We start from the raw sequence: 18847 nt of genomic DNA, 5'->3' as shown, positions 1-18847 counted from the left end.
AGGTGCAGAAGGGAAAATCAAGCCATTTAAAAGGCTGAGGTAGCAAACCTAGGCGACTGTGCTGCACTAGCAGCCAAACGGCAGGCAAACACCAGGCTCATCTGTGAGGATGTCCCTCTCCTCTGAGCATTCCTGCTGCTGAGGAGCCTCTGGATGCCCCTAACGGACCTATATTAAAAGTGTTGGTGAAAGAAGAATGAAAGCCCACTACACAGGGCCCGATGGAGGCAGGCAGGAGGGGAGCGAAGAAAAGGAGAAGTACCCCCCAAAGGCACTTCTGTTAGTAATTACAACCATCGATCGGGACCCAATTCCCCATTTTTTTGTTTTGTGGTTTTTTTTACAATAGTGCACCAGAGTAATTGAAACATGGGGGGAAACTGGAGCAAGATATTCCCCCCTCGTAGACATACTCAACCTTGCTGAACCAGCGAAGCAGCAGCAAAAGCAAGGCACTCCAGCTTTCATGCTAACAAGATGGCCGCTGAAGCCCTGTCAGCACTAAGAAAGAGAACAGCCCACTCTCTGTTTGTGCGGGAAACAGCAAGGCCTACCTAAACGCAGTCCTGCCTGAGGAAAGGAGCCTAAATAGCTCATAGTAGTACGTGGTTTTCCTCTCCACCATGGAAGCCGGCTGCAGCACACGTTTACCTCCCCAGAAAGTAAGCTATACAGTAAAGAAACACTCATCCTGGGAGCTGACTGGAAGCTTTGCTGCTGACCCACTTGCATTCTGCCTTGGGTCATCAGAGTCCAGCATAAGCATATATGTACACTCTCCACTCCTAGTCCTGATACTGACGACACCAGTATCTGTCCAGGAGCCAATGTGGCCTTAAGGCTCTTTTGTGTGTGTGTGTGTGTGTGTGTGTGTGTGTGTGTGTGTGAGGAAGGAGAATGGAGAGCAAATCAGGGTGGGGGAGGGACCGAGGATGACCAAGTATACCCCTAAAGGCGGCACTGCTCAACCGCACACCCCGCTAGCTCAACTGAACTGAAAGACCCAGAACAGGAGCATCAAACAGATGAGAACAGGAGCTTGTGAGAGACCATCCATTTGCCTGCTGGAGATAAAGAATACTGACTGACCAAGGAGCATTACATCCTATAAGGAGGTGCAATTCAGCGCTGGTAGATGGACACAACCAACAAGTCTCTGGATTCATCTGCTGCTGACACTAAGGAAAATATCAATTTTGTTATGGGTAGAACGAGCGTTAAAATAACATACTGGAATTCAGATAACCTCTTGTGAAAAATTATTCAGAGGAACATTTAAGCATTGAACTAATGAACTCTTCACATCTGGTTTCTATTATAACTTCTACATCTTTCATAACCTAAATAGCTGGAATGAATGAATAATATATTGAAACTTCTTCATGCATATTTCTTATAAGAACCTGCCCCCTCCCTTTCCCAGAAAACTCCCTCATCCCCCATAACACTAGTATTTTGCTATATGCTTGGAATAAAACTTTAAATTTCACCTACTAAAACTTCAAAAATCCCATAAAAGCATAAGAGGGGCAATTTCCCATTGGGTTTAGCACCCACAATCATTTTTAAAAAGTTGGCTCCTACGATTATGTTCAATGGATAAGTTACTTCTGGAGATACCAACATTTTTTAAAAATTGAATTATAAATCTTTTGTACTATAATAATACAAAAAAATACCACAATGAAATATTACCATAGAAGAAAAACAAATGTCAAACATAAGAAAATAGGTATAAAGTCCACATTATCGGGAAACAACAAGGAACCAATTACATACAACCCAATATTACTAACTCTTCCCTAAATACAAATAAAAAATTCCACTATTGCTTTATCCTGCAAAAAAAAAAAAAAAAACCTCCAACTGCATAATGATTATTCTGATATATCTGGGGAGAGAGCCTGTTGTTAAAAATTTGCCAGCACACCACTGGTAGAGTCTCTAAGATTGGGTGGAGACCAAAAGACAAGCTAAGAATGACTGGTTATAGGGAGTGTAAATGAGGACGTAGGGCTGTAGGACTGTGAATAAGAATTCATGGATTGGGTAGGGTGAAAAGAATGGGGATTGGGGACTAAGAAATTGAGCAAGACAGAACAAATAGTGCATTCATAGGTATACATTAAAGCTAATTCATGTCACTTTAAATTTTATTTTTACTTTATGTCATTTATTCTTAAACATATATATACATACACCCACAATACTTTTCACCAGCTAAATTTAAAAAAAAAAAAACTCACGCAAGAATTGCAGAGAGAGAAAGCATCTCTGATGTAAGGTATGACAAGTAAGAGATGACAAATACGAATCCAGGTTCAATAATTCGGACATGTTTGGTAAAACGAGTAACCAGTGAGAGCAGGAATGCAAAGACAATGCCAATTGCTGTTCCTCCCAAGCTGACAACAAAGAAAGACACTAGAAAAAGAAGAAAAAAAAATGTTGATTTCATGGTTACCTTGTTATATAATCATTTTTTTAAATTCAGCCCTTTTAGGCTACCTCTGTTAGGAGGTTGTCATCAAGAAAAAGACAAAAGTTCTGGGTCAACACTGAGGGTAATTCCATAAGGAACCTCCTAAAGAAACATGACAAATAGACATGACAATGACTAGAATTCTGTCATATACATGTGTAAATCACCATTTTCCAGCTACACAATATTCTGTAAGTACATGCCAGTATTCTATAGTGTAAGTAGGCATTAGGGATGTGCATTTGTTTGAAATCATATTTCCTATTTGTTTCAGTTTACTCGTGCATAAATAGTGCACACTCTTTGTGAACAGTGCACTCTTTTAAACGAGTTGCAAGCTTTTCTGGAAGAGTGCATACTGTTTCCAAAAGAGTGTGCAGTCTTTCTGAAAGAGCACACACTCTTAATAACATTGCTCCCATGATTACAAAATGAAACAATTCTATATATATATATATATATATATATATATATATATATATATATATATATATATATATATATATATATATAAGAAAGGGGTAAACATTCAGCCAGAAGTCCAACGTTTTTTTGACTGCCACTGGTGTTATGCCAGGATATTAAATGCTGGGTCATGTAAAGGAACCAGCATTGTATATTCGGTTATGAGAAGCTGGCTATCCCTTATGTGGTTAACTGTGATATTCTGCATGTAACTGCCTAAGCTAAGGTTAGTCAAAATCATCATTACACCGATAACAAAAAACCCCAGCCAACCCAGACAAACGGCTTCTAAATATAGACCAGCGGCATCCATCCCACTCTACCAAGTTAATGGAGGGAATAGTGACTCTACAGATTAACCAGCACCTGGTAATACATAATATTATCCCACCACCTCAATCAGGATTCTGTGCATTCTTCAGCACAGAAACAGTCCTCTGCTCCTTGTTAGACCATGTCTGACTTCTGCTAAGTGAAGGAAAAAGCAATTGATTTTCCAATTCGACCTCTCCTCAGCTTTCGACCTAGTGGACCACACTATCCTCCTACAGAACCTTGAGGAAATGGGAATCACAGGAAATGTACTAAACTGGTTCAGATGCTTCCTGGTAAGCAGATCGTACAAGGTAAAAGTGAACACAAACCTCTCCCAAAACTGGAGCAGCAAATGTGGGGTTTCACATGGCTCCACACTATCTCTAGTACTATTCAATGTTTTCCTCCGATCCCAGATTTTGGAAAAACATTGCAGGAATGTTCCTCCTCTCACAATCATAACTCTCATTTTGAAAAACCCTCTTATTCAAAAAATATTTTCTTTAATTAGATCTCTGCCTGTCACTAAATAACCACTGTAATTCTCAGAGGAACGTTCTGATCCCTGCACCCTCTAGGAAACTTGTTAACTGCTTAGAGCTGAAAAGGTGTAAGCACAAATGTAAGGGAAACCGGACAAAGATAGGACTGATTTTTATGCAGTCTGATTTGTCCAGTGAACTTAGACAGTTAGTGCATAAGTACATAAGTAATGCCATACTGGGAAAAGAGCAAGGGTCCATCGAGCCCAGCATCTTGTCCACGACAGCAGCCAATCCAGGCCAAGGGCACCTGGCAAGCTTCCCAAACGTACAAACATTCTATACATGTTATTCCTGGGATTTTGGATTTTTCCAAGTCCGTTTAGTAGCGGTTTATGGACTTGTCCTTTAGGAAACCGTCCAACCCCTTTTTAAACTCTGCTAAGCTAACCGCCTTCACCACATTTTCCGGCAATGAATTTCAGAGTTTAATTACACGTTGGGTGAAGAAATATTTTCTCCGATTTGTTTTAAATTTACTACACTGTAGTTTAATCGCATGCCCCCTAGTCCTAGTATTTTTGGAAAGCGTGAACAGACGCTTCACATCCACCTGTTCCACTCCACTCATTATTTTATATACCTCTATCATGTCTCCCCTCAGCCATCTCTTCTCCAAGCTGAATAGCCCTAGCCTCCTTAGTCTTTCTTCATAGGGAAGTCGTCCCATCCCCGCTATCATTTTAGTCGCCCTTCACTGCACCTTTTCCAATTCTACTATATCTTTCTTGAGATGCGGCGACCAGAATTGAACACAATACTCAAGGTGCGGTCGCACCATGGAACGATACAACGGCATTATAACATCCTCACACCTGTTTTCCATACCTTTCCTAATAATACCCAACATTCTATTCGCTTTCCTAGCCGCAGCAGCACACTGAGCAGAAGGTTTCAGCATGTTATCGACGACGACACCCAGATCCCTTTCTTGGTCCGTAACTCCTAACGTGGAACCTTGCATGACGTAGCTATAATTCGGGTTATTTTTTCCCACATGCATCACCTTGCACTTGCTCACATTAAACGTCATCTGCCATTTAGCCGCCCAGTCTCTCAGTCTCGTAAGGTCCTCTTGTAATTTTTCACAATCCTGTCGCGAGTTAACGACTTTGAATAACTTTGTGTCATCAGCAAATGTAATTACCTCGCTAGTTACTCCCATCTCTAAATCATTTATAGATATATTAAAAAGCAGTGGTCCTAGCACAGACCCCTGAGGAACCCCACTAACTACCCTTCTCCATTGTGAATACTGCCCATTTAACCCCACTCTCTGTTTCCTATCCTTCAACCAGTTTTTAATCCAGAATAGGACATTTCCTCCTATTCCATGACCCTCCAATTTCCTCTGTAGCCTTTCATGAGGTACCTTGTCAAACGCCTTTTGAAAATCCAGATACACAATATCAACCGGCTCCCCTTTGTCCACATGTTTGTTTACTCCTTCAAAGAATTGAAGTAAATTGGTCAGGCAAGATTTCGAATAATCTTGTAAAAAAAAAACAGTATGAGCTGTTCTCCTTACTTCCGTACTCTAATACCACAATACTAGAGAGCAGCAAAAGAATAAACCCCAAAGGGTGAAATAATTTGCAATTCTTAAAGAATATTTTAAGGATAAGTTGCATATCACTAGCAGTAGCTCCGCAAGCTCATTTTTCAGTTCTATCAGTACTCTAGGATGAATACCATCCGGTCCAGGAGATTTGCTACTCTTCAGTTTGCCGAACTGCCCCATTACGTCCTCCAGGTTTACCGTGAAGTCAGTAAGTTTCTCCGACTCGTCCGCTTGAAATACCATTTCTGACACCGGTATCCCACCCAAATCTTCCTCGGTGAAGACCGAAGCTGAACATCGGCACTTAACCACATAAGTGCCGACTTTGCCCCCACACCACCCACAAAATCGCTAGCTATAGCTTTAGCGGTTAGTGCTGATATTCAGTGGCACTAATCAATTAAGTGCTGCTGAATATCAGTGGATAACCCCGCACAAGTGATTTAACCAGGTAGGAGCCTCCACTGCCCAGTTAAATCGCTTTGAATATTGACCCCCTTACATTTCTGGAAATGATAAGGGCAACAATACAGAACATACATTTTTAGACTGCATACCCCTTGTGAGCATTCGCATAAATGGAGTTTGGGCGATGCAAGGGCGGGGCACATATTTACATGCATAGAGTATAATATACTATAATGTATTAGTGTACTTTCACAAGCTATGCACTAGCATTTACACCAGCTCTATGGCTGATGTAAGTGCTCACACCTAGCATATGGAAGTGTATTTGACCTGTTACACCAGTATTCTATAAAGAAATGTAGGAACCTACTTTTCTTTATGGAATAAGCTCTAAGTAGGTGCTTCTTGGTACCTAAAAATAAGCGCTCTGTTATAGAATTTACCTCTAAGGGGGACAATTTTAAAAGGGCTGCACAGGTTTTACACTTGTAAATAGTGCTTTTGACATATGTAAATGACTAATGCATATAAACCTCTATTTTAGAAAGCCACAACTCTAGTCCATAAATGGATGGCTGACCTCTAGTGGTAATGCCGTGAGACTACCGCTAGAGTCACAGCTGCCATTTTACGACAGCAGCCACTAGAGGCAATGGTCCTGCTCCACTGACCAACTGGACCACCAGGGAGCTTAAGGTAGGTCCAGGGGAGCCTATGTTGATATTGGGAGGGCGATCGAAATGGGGGACCCAGTATTGGTGTTGGAAGCTTGGGGGTTTGAAATGAGGGGGGAGGGTTTGAAAAGGTGGCGGGGTTTGGGAGTATGGTCATTTTGGAGAGGGGGGGGGGTTGGGATGGAGAGGAGCAGGTATGAGAGATACAGACCACAACTGACAGTTATGTGGGTGCCAGATGATATTTCGCTAGGACTCACATAAGTGTCTCATGCGGGTCCCAGCTGAATTTCAGCCGGGATTCAGCAGACATCCTGGTGGTAAGCTCTTGACTGGTCACTACTGAATATTCAATGCTGTGCCCACACATGGCCCAGTACTGAATAAGGGGGCCTAATTCTGCCTGTGGCAGTCAACTTTTAAAAATACATACCTATGCCTTTCACACAGTCCACGCCAGTCACATTTTCAGCTCCCATTGATACAAATGAATCAAACACATTGTAGAGCACCTAAAGGGAAAGACAGAACACTGCTTTACATGTGACTTGAATTAAACAGGGATAAATAAAATTCACTCACACATCTTTTTTTAAATTTTATATTTATATGAAAATATTTTTTATTGAGGTAAAGTAACGCAATACACCATCAAGAATATGCCTTTCTTGAATCAAAGGAGAGGTATATAATGGACACTGCTTCATACCGACAAAATATGCAATCAGAAGTCATCAGCTACAGTATTATAATATATATAAAAGCTGGTGTAACTGTTACAAGCAATAACATAATATCAAACCCTCCCTACCCACCCACCACCCAGCAGACCACCCTTTCATCATTTTCTCCAAATAGCTTTGGCCTGAGAGGCTCCCCAATACAATTCAGACTCTTAAGAATTAAGAACCCTGCTACACGAGTTAATGAATTAAAAAATGGCTCCCACACTTGCTGGAGCTTTCGCCCCTTAGTTAAGAGCATATCATCCACTCCCATCTTTCAACAGTTAACAAGGATATCATAAGTGGTCTCCATTGCAGAAAGTAGAGAGTCTCATCTAACAACCAACTAAACAGGATACTTTTTCTTGCTATTAATGTACATCACTTCAGAAACTCCTAAAAACATTTAGGCAATGGAAAGACAACATCTAATCAATCAAACAAAATCCCTGGAGCAGCTTACTAGCCACAGGTTACAAGCGAGAAACATGTTCACATATTTGGGCTCAGAATTCAGATATTCAATGCCAAGGTATAAATGGCTCCTAACATTGAAAATTCAGGTATGACGCCGACCCAGAAGTTGACCAGGCATCGGCCAAAATTCAAATTAGTGCCCAGTTAACTTGCCACATAAAGTTATGACAGCTGTGTTGCTATCTTAAATTTATGCGTTCACCAAATATCCTTAACTGGGGAATGAAGTACCCAATGTGGCCACGTATCTCCCATAAAGGCTGCATCAGGGGTCAGTGATAATCTTATAATGAAAACAATATTGTTTAGGTCTTTTAAGAAATGATCTTAAAAATCCATTTTGTAGTTGTAGCACTTACGTGCAGAAGTGCTGCTTTTTATGACTAAAAGACGCAGCTGATTGAATAATATCTTTCTGTGAAAGTTCTTCTGGACTTTTTTGGGTTTTGGCTTTTTGTGCTATTTTTCTGTTTGCCATTGCCATAGCACATGCCACTTCTTTAACTGTGCATTAACTTTATGCGGTTACTTAGAGGAATAGCGGACTGAAAATTGTCACCAACCAGCTGTTTTCACTCTGTCCTAACTCTGTCCCTAGACTGCCCACAAACTAACCATAACTAATTAGCATAGGTGATTAGAGAGGACATTCAACAGCACAATCCTGTTACGATGCTGCTGAATATCCCCAGATAGCCTTGCACAAGCAATTTAAATGGACAAGAGCCTCTCCTGGCCATCTAAATTGTTTTGAATATTGACCCCAAAGAAGCTGGATCTTCCCGTTCATTCATCAAGCTAGGGGGTGTCACTGACAGTAAAAGTTTATTGTTTTAAGGATAAGCTGGATTTAGGTCACTAGGGCTTTCCTGGAAATTATTTTCCTGTTTCTTTTAATTTGTATAATTTCCTGGGGAAACCGGTAATGGAGTTAGGTCTGGGTGAGTTTCCCCAGGGGATTACTAGATCATAGCTGGCTCCTAACCAGGAGTGGGGAGGAGTGATAGGAGTGGTTGTCAGCTGGGGAAGGGATATTCCTAGCCTATTCTTATGTGGAGAATGTATATTGATACAGTTCTGTTGATGTGGTATGAGAGAAAAAGATACTTTAATGATCGACAGGGAATTGTAATTGGGGGAGGGGAAATGTGGAATAAATGTGTCTGTCATTTTAAACCCAAGGTCTTCAGTTACCCAAACCCCCATCAGAACCAATGGAGGAGGGGGTACCTGGCCCGGCATCAAAAACAGGGGCTAGAATTGGAAATTGACTTCTGCTGAGGAGCAGAGTTTGATGTAAGGAGGCTCTGGGGGAGAGAGAGAATACTCCCCCTGCAAGGGAACAGGGAATGACTTGTTTGGTTCAGAGGTGGGTGAGTGGAACCACACCTCTGAGGGAAAGAACGAACAGGGAGGTCTAGTCCTGGAATAGTCTGGCAGCTAGGAAAAAGCCCAGCGGGACGCTTGTCTGGTGAAGGAGTGGGCAAGCTGCAACTCTGGGTTATCCTGCCAGGTGGGATGGGCCTGAGAGCTAAGAGCCAAATGGAAGGGCCGCCAAGAGACTCAGCCAGGCCCAGGGAAGGACCAACCACTCAGACCGCTGCACCGTCCCCCACACTTGGACCGTCGCCACACCAACTTGCCGCTGCCCACCCCCTTACCAACTGCTGCTGCCCTCTTCTGCTCCAGCTGCATGTGCCACCCAGCACCCTGATGATTGCAGTAACACAATATCATGTTATTACAGTCATCTGGGTCCTGGGCTGCAAGCAGCAGGAGCAGGAGAGAGACCAAGAGAAGATAGACCCATCTTGGAAGCAGGCAGGAAGAAGCTTGTCTGCACTGGGCCCCTCCCCCCCCCTTGGAGGCCGGGCCCAGGGAAATTTGCCCCCCTCTCGGCGGCCTTGCCATGTGGATATTGAAAGAGACTGAATCTGAGGACTTACCATCTGCTCAGTGCCCCGGTATTGCTCCCTGAAGGAATGAGAGTTAATGACTGTTTAAACTGACCTGTTGCTGAAAGTTCCTGTTGATTTTGTTATTACTAAAGTTCACTGTTTGTTAAAAGCAACCTTTGGTGTGAGAGTGTATTCTTTTGTGGACGTGTTGAAGCTGAAAAAAGGTGGAGCCCCCCCCCCCCCCCCCGGCTTACTGAGAATTAGCCCGGCCCTGACCTGCGCCCAGCTCAATACTTTATGTTTTGTACGCCCTGGTCCAGGTGCTTCACCCAAAGAGGTTAGCTGGCATCCTGGACTAATTGAGCAGGACCAGGGTTACACTTGCTTCATTATTTCCATCCTTTCTTTCCTTATGTTTACCATATGGCACAGCTTATTTCTTGACCTCTTAAAAAGAGATATTTGTGAATCTGCATTTCTTCAATATTTTTTCTTTATGCCTTTCTTCTGCAATTGTATGAATTGTGAAAAACTTGAAATTCTTATAAATATTGTGACAGATACAGGTGATGCCCTGTCACGAAGATACCACAGGAGGGAGCTCTAGCTCCCTGTTTCATAGCAAAGCCAAGATAAACAAAGGAAAGAGAGTTTCCCCTTTAAGTTTTCATTGGCACAGGACCTGTCAGGGGAAAGAGGGTCATTTCACATTTAAGAAAGAAAAGGGGAGGAGAACTGAGAAAGCTCTGGCTCAGCTGTGAGGAGTACGGGAGTATTCAAGAAGGTGGGGCCAGGGAAAGCCCTAAGCCCCAACAGAAAGCACTGCCATATTTGGAAAATCTGGGAGGAGTAAAGCCCCTATCGTAATTTGGAGGGGGAGGAGACAGGCTCATCTATAGGTGGGGAGTTAAGGAGGTAGGAGGGGTTTTAAAGCCTCTAGACCTATAAAAGAACCCTCTAGAATGGAAGCAGGAAAGAGAATGAGGGAGAAGAAGAAAGACCCATAGCCTGCTGAGGAAGGACAGCCTGACCCCGAGAGTACATAAATTGATGCCAGGAGCTAAAAGAGAGGAATAGGTACCTACTTTAAAGAATTTTAGTCATGGACTTTGAAGTTTGTTGAACTGGAACTAACAGCTGAGGGTAGAGAACAAGAACGTAAGGTCAAGTTGAGGTTTGTTCTGTCCTGGGTATGGTGGCTGTTGGACTGAAATCCTGAATACAGTGTGTTCTTACTATTCACACATTCAAGATTTGCAGTGTTGCACATTCACGGACATGTATATGCAACCAACAAATCACTCTTTGCACTGTTTCTGGCTTTTTGTGAACATGTGCAAATATGAAGCACCTTGCTGATAGAAGCACTCCCTATACTCTTGAACTAGTGTTCCGGTTTTCTATATCTGTGGATGAATAGTAAGTCATCCACAATATCGGGATTCAGTCGAGCTCTCCTTTCTTTCACTGCCCTTCCTGCAATAGAAAATGCCCTCTCAAAGACATGCTGGTAGCAGGAATGCACAGGATCCCCCCTGCAACTTTTGCTAGTTTTGGCCAGCACTTTTCCTTATTTTCCAAAATGATAAAACATGATTGTCAGCAACATCAATTAAACATAAATAAACTGTTGACTTCGTGAACAGCCGCCTTCCGAGGAGACATTGTTCCATAAAAGTCGCTCAGAAAACTTCTAATGCTCACATCCATCTTCATTCGTTTGGAGGGGCCCGGCCCGGCCTCTTCCACAGATGTGAGTTTCTGAAAGTGTGGATTGTGGAGGATCCTGAGATGTTGATGGACTTGAGACTTCCATTTCAAACTGCTGGTACAACCTTCTCAAAGATTCTGTTGCTTGTGTTTTAACATCCTCAGTGAAGATAATTGGATTGTCTTTCAGACACACGTGTAGAAGGGAAGCAACGTTGTGGAGTGGATGAATCAGAAAATACATCTCAATCAAGTGTTGGAAATGTTATTCATGCCAGCTACAATGGATGAATCAGTTGCAGTAACATTCAGATGCTTCAACAACTGGGCACGGGGTGATCTGGGAAATTATAGATCAGTAAGCCTGATGTCGGTGCCAGGCAAAATAGTAGAGACTTATTATAAAGAACAAAATTACAGAGCATATTCAAAAACACAGATGAAAATCTTGCCTCACCAATCTACTACATTTCTTTGAAAGTTGGGGTTGGTATTCCTCACTGAGAAATGGTTTCATTCTAGAGATGACACGATAATAAACTATTTATGTCCTTTAGGTTATAGGATTATTTACCTGGCTAGGAACAAGAAAAAAGGAGGAGGGGTGGCAATCATCTCTAGATCCTTTTTTCAATATGGAGTTGGTAACTGAATTTATTTCTCCTCTTTTAGAAATAATTGTGTGTAAACTTTGGGATGAGACATTACAAGGTCAATTATGTTGTAATGTATTTTATCATCCTCTGGGTAGATGGCGTGAAACTCAAATGGATTTTATGGATTTTTTCTCAAATATATGTGTTTCTTATGAAAATCTGATTTTAATAGGAAATGTTAACTTGCATTTGGATGATTGTGAGGAGGTAAACACCAAAAATCTAATGTTTTTTGTTTACAGTCATGGGAGTTTTTATGTTCCCCAATAATAACATCCCATGTAAAGGGGAGTATGCTGGACTTACTACTACTACTTGACATTTCTAAAGCGCTACTAGGGTTACGCAGCGCTGTACAATTTAACATAGAAGGACAGTCCCTACTAGCATATAAGTTTGCAGATGTTAAAGATTTTAGGATAATGGATTGTATTTGGGAGGATGTATTATGGTCTGACCATAGCAGGTTAAATTTACACTTAATTGGAAGGAAAATGGAACAAAGAGTTGTGTATTAACCCTTCCGTATGAGACAAGTAAGATGGATGGTAAATTGTTTTGGGACAAAATGTATGAAAGCTAGGACCAAGAGGCAGATCTTGTAAAAAAAAAAGTCTTTTATTCAGTGAAAAGCTCCCAGGTTATCAATCATCTGTGCCTGACATGGCCATGTTTCGCCAGAAATATTGGCTGCATCAGGGGCAAAACAACCAGTTGATGTAAAACAGCAAACTTCACCTAGTCTGGTCCAGAAAGCAAAATGAGATAGGCACTGAATGCTCATGTACCATTTTGTATGCTCTACAGAGAAGGGATTGCCCCGATGTGGGGCTATCTTATTTTGGAACTTTTAGGTTGTATGACCCCAGATGTAGACATTGAGTGCCTGTGTTGGGTCAATGATGTACAATATCAACTTATACTACTACTAATCATTTCTATACTGTTGCTGCTAGACATACGCAGCGCTGTACATGTCATATGCAGGCACTTTCTATGTCCCCAGAGGGCTCACAATGGAGGGTTAAGTGACTTGCCCAAGTTCACAAGGAACTGAAGTGGGAATCGTACCCAGGTTCCAGGCTCAAAGCCCACTGCACTAGTCATCAGGCTACACCTCCACTGACTGATTAAAGGACTTGTTCCGGATCTGGAGGCTCTTGGTGCTTTCTTTCTTGTGTTGTTTGCTATGTGCTTCAAATCCCTTGCTATGTGCTTCAAATCCCTCTCTGTGCTGCTGAGCTATAAAAATGTGAAAAAGTTATATTTATTTATTATGACATTTCAACCCCGCATTTTCCCAAGAAAGCTCAGGTTCAGTGCGTTTTCATAACAAATTAAGAAGCATTACAAGACAATTAACATTAATACAAGAATACAACTATTAAAATAATTTCATATTAGCTCAACACATATCTAAAGAAGTAGGCTCTATGTAGACTTTTAAATGACATAATCGACTGATATACTTGGGTAATGAGTTCCAGATTATGGTACTTTGGTAAGAAAAATTAAATTATGGATTGTTTTGTAGTTTAAGTTTTTACAACTTGGGAAATGTAATATGAGAAATTCTCTAGATGATGAGGTGGCATTTCATGGTTATAACTTAATCTATCATATAAGATGGTAAGATACCATAAGGAAGCTGATGAGAAATTCTTTCATTGATAGGTAACCAATGCAGATCCTTAAGAAGAGATGTTTTAACGCAACACAGCAATCTATATATAAGGCAGGCGGCCGTGTTTTGTGCAGTTTGTAGTTTTCTAAGGATACTCTGCTGTCACGACTATGGCCGTGACTACCCTCATACTTACCCTGTTTCAGGGAGTCAGTGGCTGTGCTGGCTTCTGCTTGTCTCTGTCTCTGTCTCTGTCTTAGTTTCTCTCTGGCTCTGTGTGCTGATTGCCCTACTGAACCTCACCTGTGTGGGCTATGCCTCTTCCAAGATGGCTGCCGCCTCTTCGTCTCTGCCAGTATCCAAGATGGCTCCCGCTGTTACTTTCTATGGGATGCCTGCTCTGAGTGTCAAGCCTCTGTTTGGTTGCAAGGTGATTGCTGCACCTGTGGCTCTGGTGTTGATGGGCTTTATTAGTCACCTGAAGACTACACTCCTGGCCTTTGCATTGCCATTTCCTCTGCAGTGCCTTAGGTCCCGAGGTTAGTGTGCTGTTAGCACCGTTTGCTTTCCTTGTCTATTGTTCTGTGGGCTTCCAGTCCTTCTGTGTTATTTGCTCTGTGGGTCTCCTACCCTTCTGTGGGTTTTCAGCCCTTCTGTGTTTATCGCTTGTGGGTTTCCAGCCCTTCTGTGTTTATAGCTCTGCAGGGTTTCTGCCCTTCTGTGTTTATTGCTCTTTGGGTTTCCTACCCTTCTGTGTCTAGCTCTGCTAGTTCTCTGTGTTTGTTTCCTGTGTATGACTTGTTAGCTTGGGCACAGCTTTGTTGTTAGCTGGTGTATAGCTTTACTAAGTCTTCTGAGTTTGCTCTGTGTATGTCTCCAGTGTATGACTTGTTAGCTTGGGCACAGCTTTGTTGTTAGCTGGTGTATAGCTTTACTAAGTCTCCTGAGTTTGTTCTGTGTATGTTTCCAGGGCATGACTTGTTAGCTTGGGCACAGCTTTGTTGTTAGCTGGTGTGTAGCTTTACGAAGTCTTCTGAGTTTGCTCTGTGTCTGTTTCCAGTGTTTGACTTGTTAGCTTGGGCACAGCTTTATTGTTAGCTGGTGTATAGCTTTTCTAAGTCTCCTGAGTTTTTGCTCTGTGTATGTTCCTGTGTATGTCTGGTTGCCTGGGTATAGCTTTCCTACTAGCTTGTACAGTTGACTATGTCTTCTTGTGTTTAGCCTGCTGGGTTTCCGTGTGTGTTTCTTTTGCTTCTGGAGCTTCTGCCCTTGTTCTACCTGTTGCCAGTTCTCCTTGATACTGAGGCTCCAGCCGTAGTCTTGTTCCTTGTCCTGACCATTGCTTGTTCTGCCTGCTGCCGGAACACGGACTTTCTCTGCCTTGCCTTCGCCTAGGTGCCAGGGGGCACCCCTGGACCTTCCTTCCTGTTGTTCCTGTAAGTCCTACCGGCTGCCAGAACCTGAGGGCTCAACCCGAGGGGGAGGCAGTCAAGTGTAGGTGAAGTCTAGGTCCAGGATGTTCCAGTTCCGTTCCAGTGTGTTCCAGTCCAGCGGGTTTCACTCCTGTATGTTCCTGTCCAGTGGGGCCACTCCAGTGTGTCCAGTCCAGCGGGCCCCACTCCAGTGCGCACCTGTCCGGTGCGTTCCAGTTCCGAGTGTTCCGGTGTAGAACTCCAGTCCGGAGTTCCGGTCCAGTTTTGTCTCCTCTCTACCTGGAGGGTGATTTTGCCTTAAAGGACTCACAAACCCCGCGCTCCCGGGGAAGAAGCCTGAAGGTATGCAAAGGACCTCGAGAGCGCGTCCCGCATGGGCGGGCACGCGACAGAATGCAAAGGCCATGAGTCCGGCAAGATCAGCCGTCCAGGTTGGCTACCTGTCCACAGCTTCGTTTCCTATGGACAATCCAGGGTCCAGCACCAGTGCAGTTCCTGATTATGGTGTGGATTTCTACAACCCAATTTTTTCTCTGAACCCTGTTTTGACGCTCCATGATTACCGGGAAATACTTTTGTCTGATCCTGCCCTGAAGGATACTCCTGAAGCAGCAGCTGAAAGAAAGCGTCTCTGGTGGCGTCTGGTCCGCCATAGCCCAGTTTCTGACATGAATCCTGCTATCTCGCTCTGGGATTACCGCCTCAGACTTCTGGAGGAGCCAGCTCTGCGGGATACTCCGGAAGCTGAGGCCGAAAGAAGACGCCGGGGAATTCCTCCGCTCAGGCCTCCTCAGCAGAGCAGCCTGCGGTACCATAGCGGGTTAGTTCCTATTCAGGATTACAGTCCTCCAGCGCTGAGTCCAGTCCGAGGAGGGTTTCAAGCAGAGCCTTCGAACCCTGTTCGAGTGAAGCCGCCAGCTAAGTTTCTGAGTTCAGCCCGAGGGACGGTTCTATGCAGGTCCATGAGGTCCGGCCAAGTGAGACGGCGTACCAAGCCTCTGATTCCAGTCCAAGAAGGGCCGACACCTAGGTCCCTGAATCCAGTCCAGGGGGTGCTTCATACTGAGCCTCCGATTCCAGTTCAGGTAGCGCTCCCAGTCAAGCCTCTGAGTCCAGTCCGAGGGACGCTGCAAATTGAACCTCCGATTCCTGTTCGAGTGGCACAGCTGACCGAGCCTCCTGTCCTCCTTCAAGTGGCAAGCCCTTTGAAACCCCTGAGTCCAGTCCGAGGGATGCTTCTGACGGAGCCTCAGATTCCTATGCAAGTGGCGCTCCAGGTCGAGCCTCCCGTCCTCGTTCAAGTGGCACGCCCTTTGAAGTCTCCGAGTCCAGTCCGAGGGAAGCCTTCGATGGAGTCTCCAAGGCCTATGCAAGTGGCACTCCGGGTCAAGTCTCCAGTTCTTGTCCAAGTGACCCGTCCAGTCCAGCCACTGAGTCCAGTGCGAGGGGGGCTTCTAATCAAGCCTCCGGTGCCAGTCCACAGGGTGGTTCAGGTGGCACCTCCGCTTCCAGTCCAGAGGGCACCTCCAATCACGCTCCGAAGGCCAGTTCGAGTGGCGCTTCAGATCGAGCCTCCGATCCCTGTCCAAAGGGTGTTTTCTGCCAAGCCTCAGTTAAAGTTCCATCCCTGCCAGGAGGCAGAGGGCACCTCGAGTTCCTGTGCCAGTCAAGCCTCTGATACCAGTCCGGGTCCCGGTCCCGGTTCAGCTCCTGTCCAGAGTTCCCGCTCCAGTCAAGACTCTGATTCAAGTCCGGGTCCCAGTCCCGGTTCAGCTCCTGTTCAGTCCGAAGCAATAGCTGAGAGAAGATGTGTTCAACGGCTTGGGGCCCGGAGAAACCCATTTTCTGCATTTCAGCCTGCTAGCATGCTCTGGGGATCCCAGGGCCGTCTCCTCTTGAACCCTGCTCGGCAGACGCTGCCTGAAGCTAATGTTAGAGAGACGCCCCAGTCCGGCCAGAGGGGGGCGCCCAGCCTTGCAGCTGAATCTCCTCCGAGTTCCAGTTCCAGCCAAGGTGCTGAGCCTGCTCCGAGTTCCAGTTCCAGCCAAGATGCTGCACCTGCTCCAAGTTCCGGTTCCAGCCAAGATGCTGAGCCTGCTCCGAGTTCCAGTTCCAGCCAAGATGCTGCACCTGCTCCAAGTTCCAGTTCCAGCCAAGATGCTGAGCCTGCTCCGAGTTCCAGTTCCAGCCAAGATGCTGAGCCTGCTCCGAGTTCCAGTTCCAGCCAAGATGCTGAGCCTGCTCCGAGTTCCAGTTCCAGCCAAGATGCTGAGCCTGCTCCGAGTTCCAGTTCCAGCCAAGATGCTGAGCCTGCTCCGAGTTCCAGTTCCAGCCAAGATGCTACACCTGCTCCAAGTTCCAGTTCCAGCCAAGATGCTGAGCCTGCTCCAAGTTCCAGTTCCAGCCAAGATGCGGAGCCTGCTCCGAGTTCCAGTTCCAGCCAAGATGCTGCATCACAGACTCTAAGCCGGCATAGTAGTTGCCCAAAAAGACTTCCTGGTTTCAAGGGCCACTCCTCTTTTCAAGTTCCAGTTGTGCTTGCTACTGCCAGTCCAGTGATTCATGTTGGTGTGTTGAAGCCCATCAGGAGGTTTCACCACACTTACCCTTGGACACCTGAATCCCCTGTGGGGACCGGGAGGGGGGTCTTGAGGGGGAGGTACTGTCACGACTATGGCCGTGACTACCCTCATACTTACCCCTGTTTCAGGGAGTCAGTGGCTGTGCTGGCTTCTGCTTGTCTCTGTCTCTGTCTCTGTCTTAGTTTCTCTCTGGCTCTGTGTGCTGATTGCCCTACTGAACCTCACCTGTGTGGGCTATGCCTCTTCCAAGATGGCTGCCGCCTCTTCGTCTCTGCCAGTATCCAAGATGGCTCCCGCTGTTACTTTCTATGGGATGCCTGCTCTGAGTGTCAAGCCTCTGTTTGGTTGCAAGGTGATTGCTGCACCTGTGGCTCTGGTGTTGATGGGCTTTATTAGTCACCTGAAGACTACACTCCTGGCCTTTGCATTGCCATTTCCTCTGCAGTGCCTTAGGTCCCGAGGTTAGTGTGCTGTTAGCACCGTTTGCTTTCCTTGTCTATTGTTCTGTGGGCTTCCAGTCCTTCTGTGTTATTTGCTCTGTGGGTCTCCTACCCTTCTGTGGGTTTTCAGCCCTTCTGTGTTTATCGCTTGTGGGTTTCCAGCCCTTCTGTGTTTATAGCTCTGCAGGGTTTCTGCCCTTCTGTGTTTATTGCTCTTTGGGTTTCCTACCCTTCTGTGTCTAGCTCTGCTAGTTCTCTGTGTTTGTTTCCTGTGTATGACTTGTTAGCTTGGGCACAGCTTTGTTGTTAGCTGGTGTATAGCTTTACTAAGTCTTCTGAGTTTGCTCTGTGTATGTCTCCAGTGTATGACTTGTTAGCTTGGGCACAGCTTTGTTGTTAGCTGGTGTATAGCTTTACTAAGTCTCCTGAGTTTGTTCTGTGTATGTTTCCAGGGCATGACTTGTTAGCTTGGGCACAGCTTTGTTGTTAGCTGGTGTGTAGCTTTACGAAGTCTTCTGAGTTTGCTCTGTGTCTGTTTCCAGTGTTTGACTTGTTAGCTTGGGCACAGCTTTATTGTTAGCTGGTGTATAGCTTTTCTAAGTCTCCTGAGTTTTTGCTCTGTGTATGTTCCTGTGTATGTCTGGTTGCCTGGGTATAGCTTTCCTACTAGCTTGTACAGTTGACTATGTCTTCTTGTGTTTAGCCTGCTGGGTTTCCGTGTGTGTTTCTTTTGCTTCTGGAGCTTCTGCCCTTGTTCTACCTGTTGCCAGTTCTCCTTGATACTGAGGCTCCAGCCGTAGTCTTGTTCCTTGTCCTGACCATTGCTTGTTCTGCCTGCTGCCGGAACACGGACTT

General features: G+C 44.7%; 1 protein-coding gene across 1 annotated transcript in view; it reads right to left on the bottom strand.

Moving 5' to 3' along the window:
* The window catches only part of SLC9A3 (solute carrier family 9 member A3), a 412188-nt gene that overhangs the window by 210031 nt on the left and 183310 nt on the right, over positions 1–18847 (bottom strand). The window contains exons 4-5 of the mRNA XM_030209723.1: positions 6881–6959; positions 2247–2424 (exon numbers count right to left, since the gene is read on the bottom strand). Coding sequence (XP_030065583.1) covers positions 2247–2424; positions 6881–6959 — 257 coding nt within the window. The remainder of the gene's footprint in view (positions 1–2246; positions 2425–6880; positions 6960–18847) is intronic.

The sequence above is a fragment of the Microcaecilia unicolor genome, chromosome 1, assembly GCF_901765095.1.
Source record: "Microcaecilia unicolor chromosome 1, aMicUni1.1, whole genome shotgun sequence".
In the NCBI taxonomy this organism is placed as follows: domain Eukaryota; kingdom Metazoa; phylum Chordata; class Amphibia; order Gymnophiona; family Siphonopidae; genus Microcaecilia; species Microcaecilia unicolor.
The sequence above is the reverse complement of the archived record's forward strand: the minus strand, read 5'-3'. Positions and strand labels throughout refer to the sequence as shown.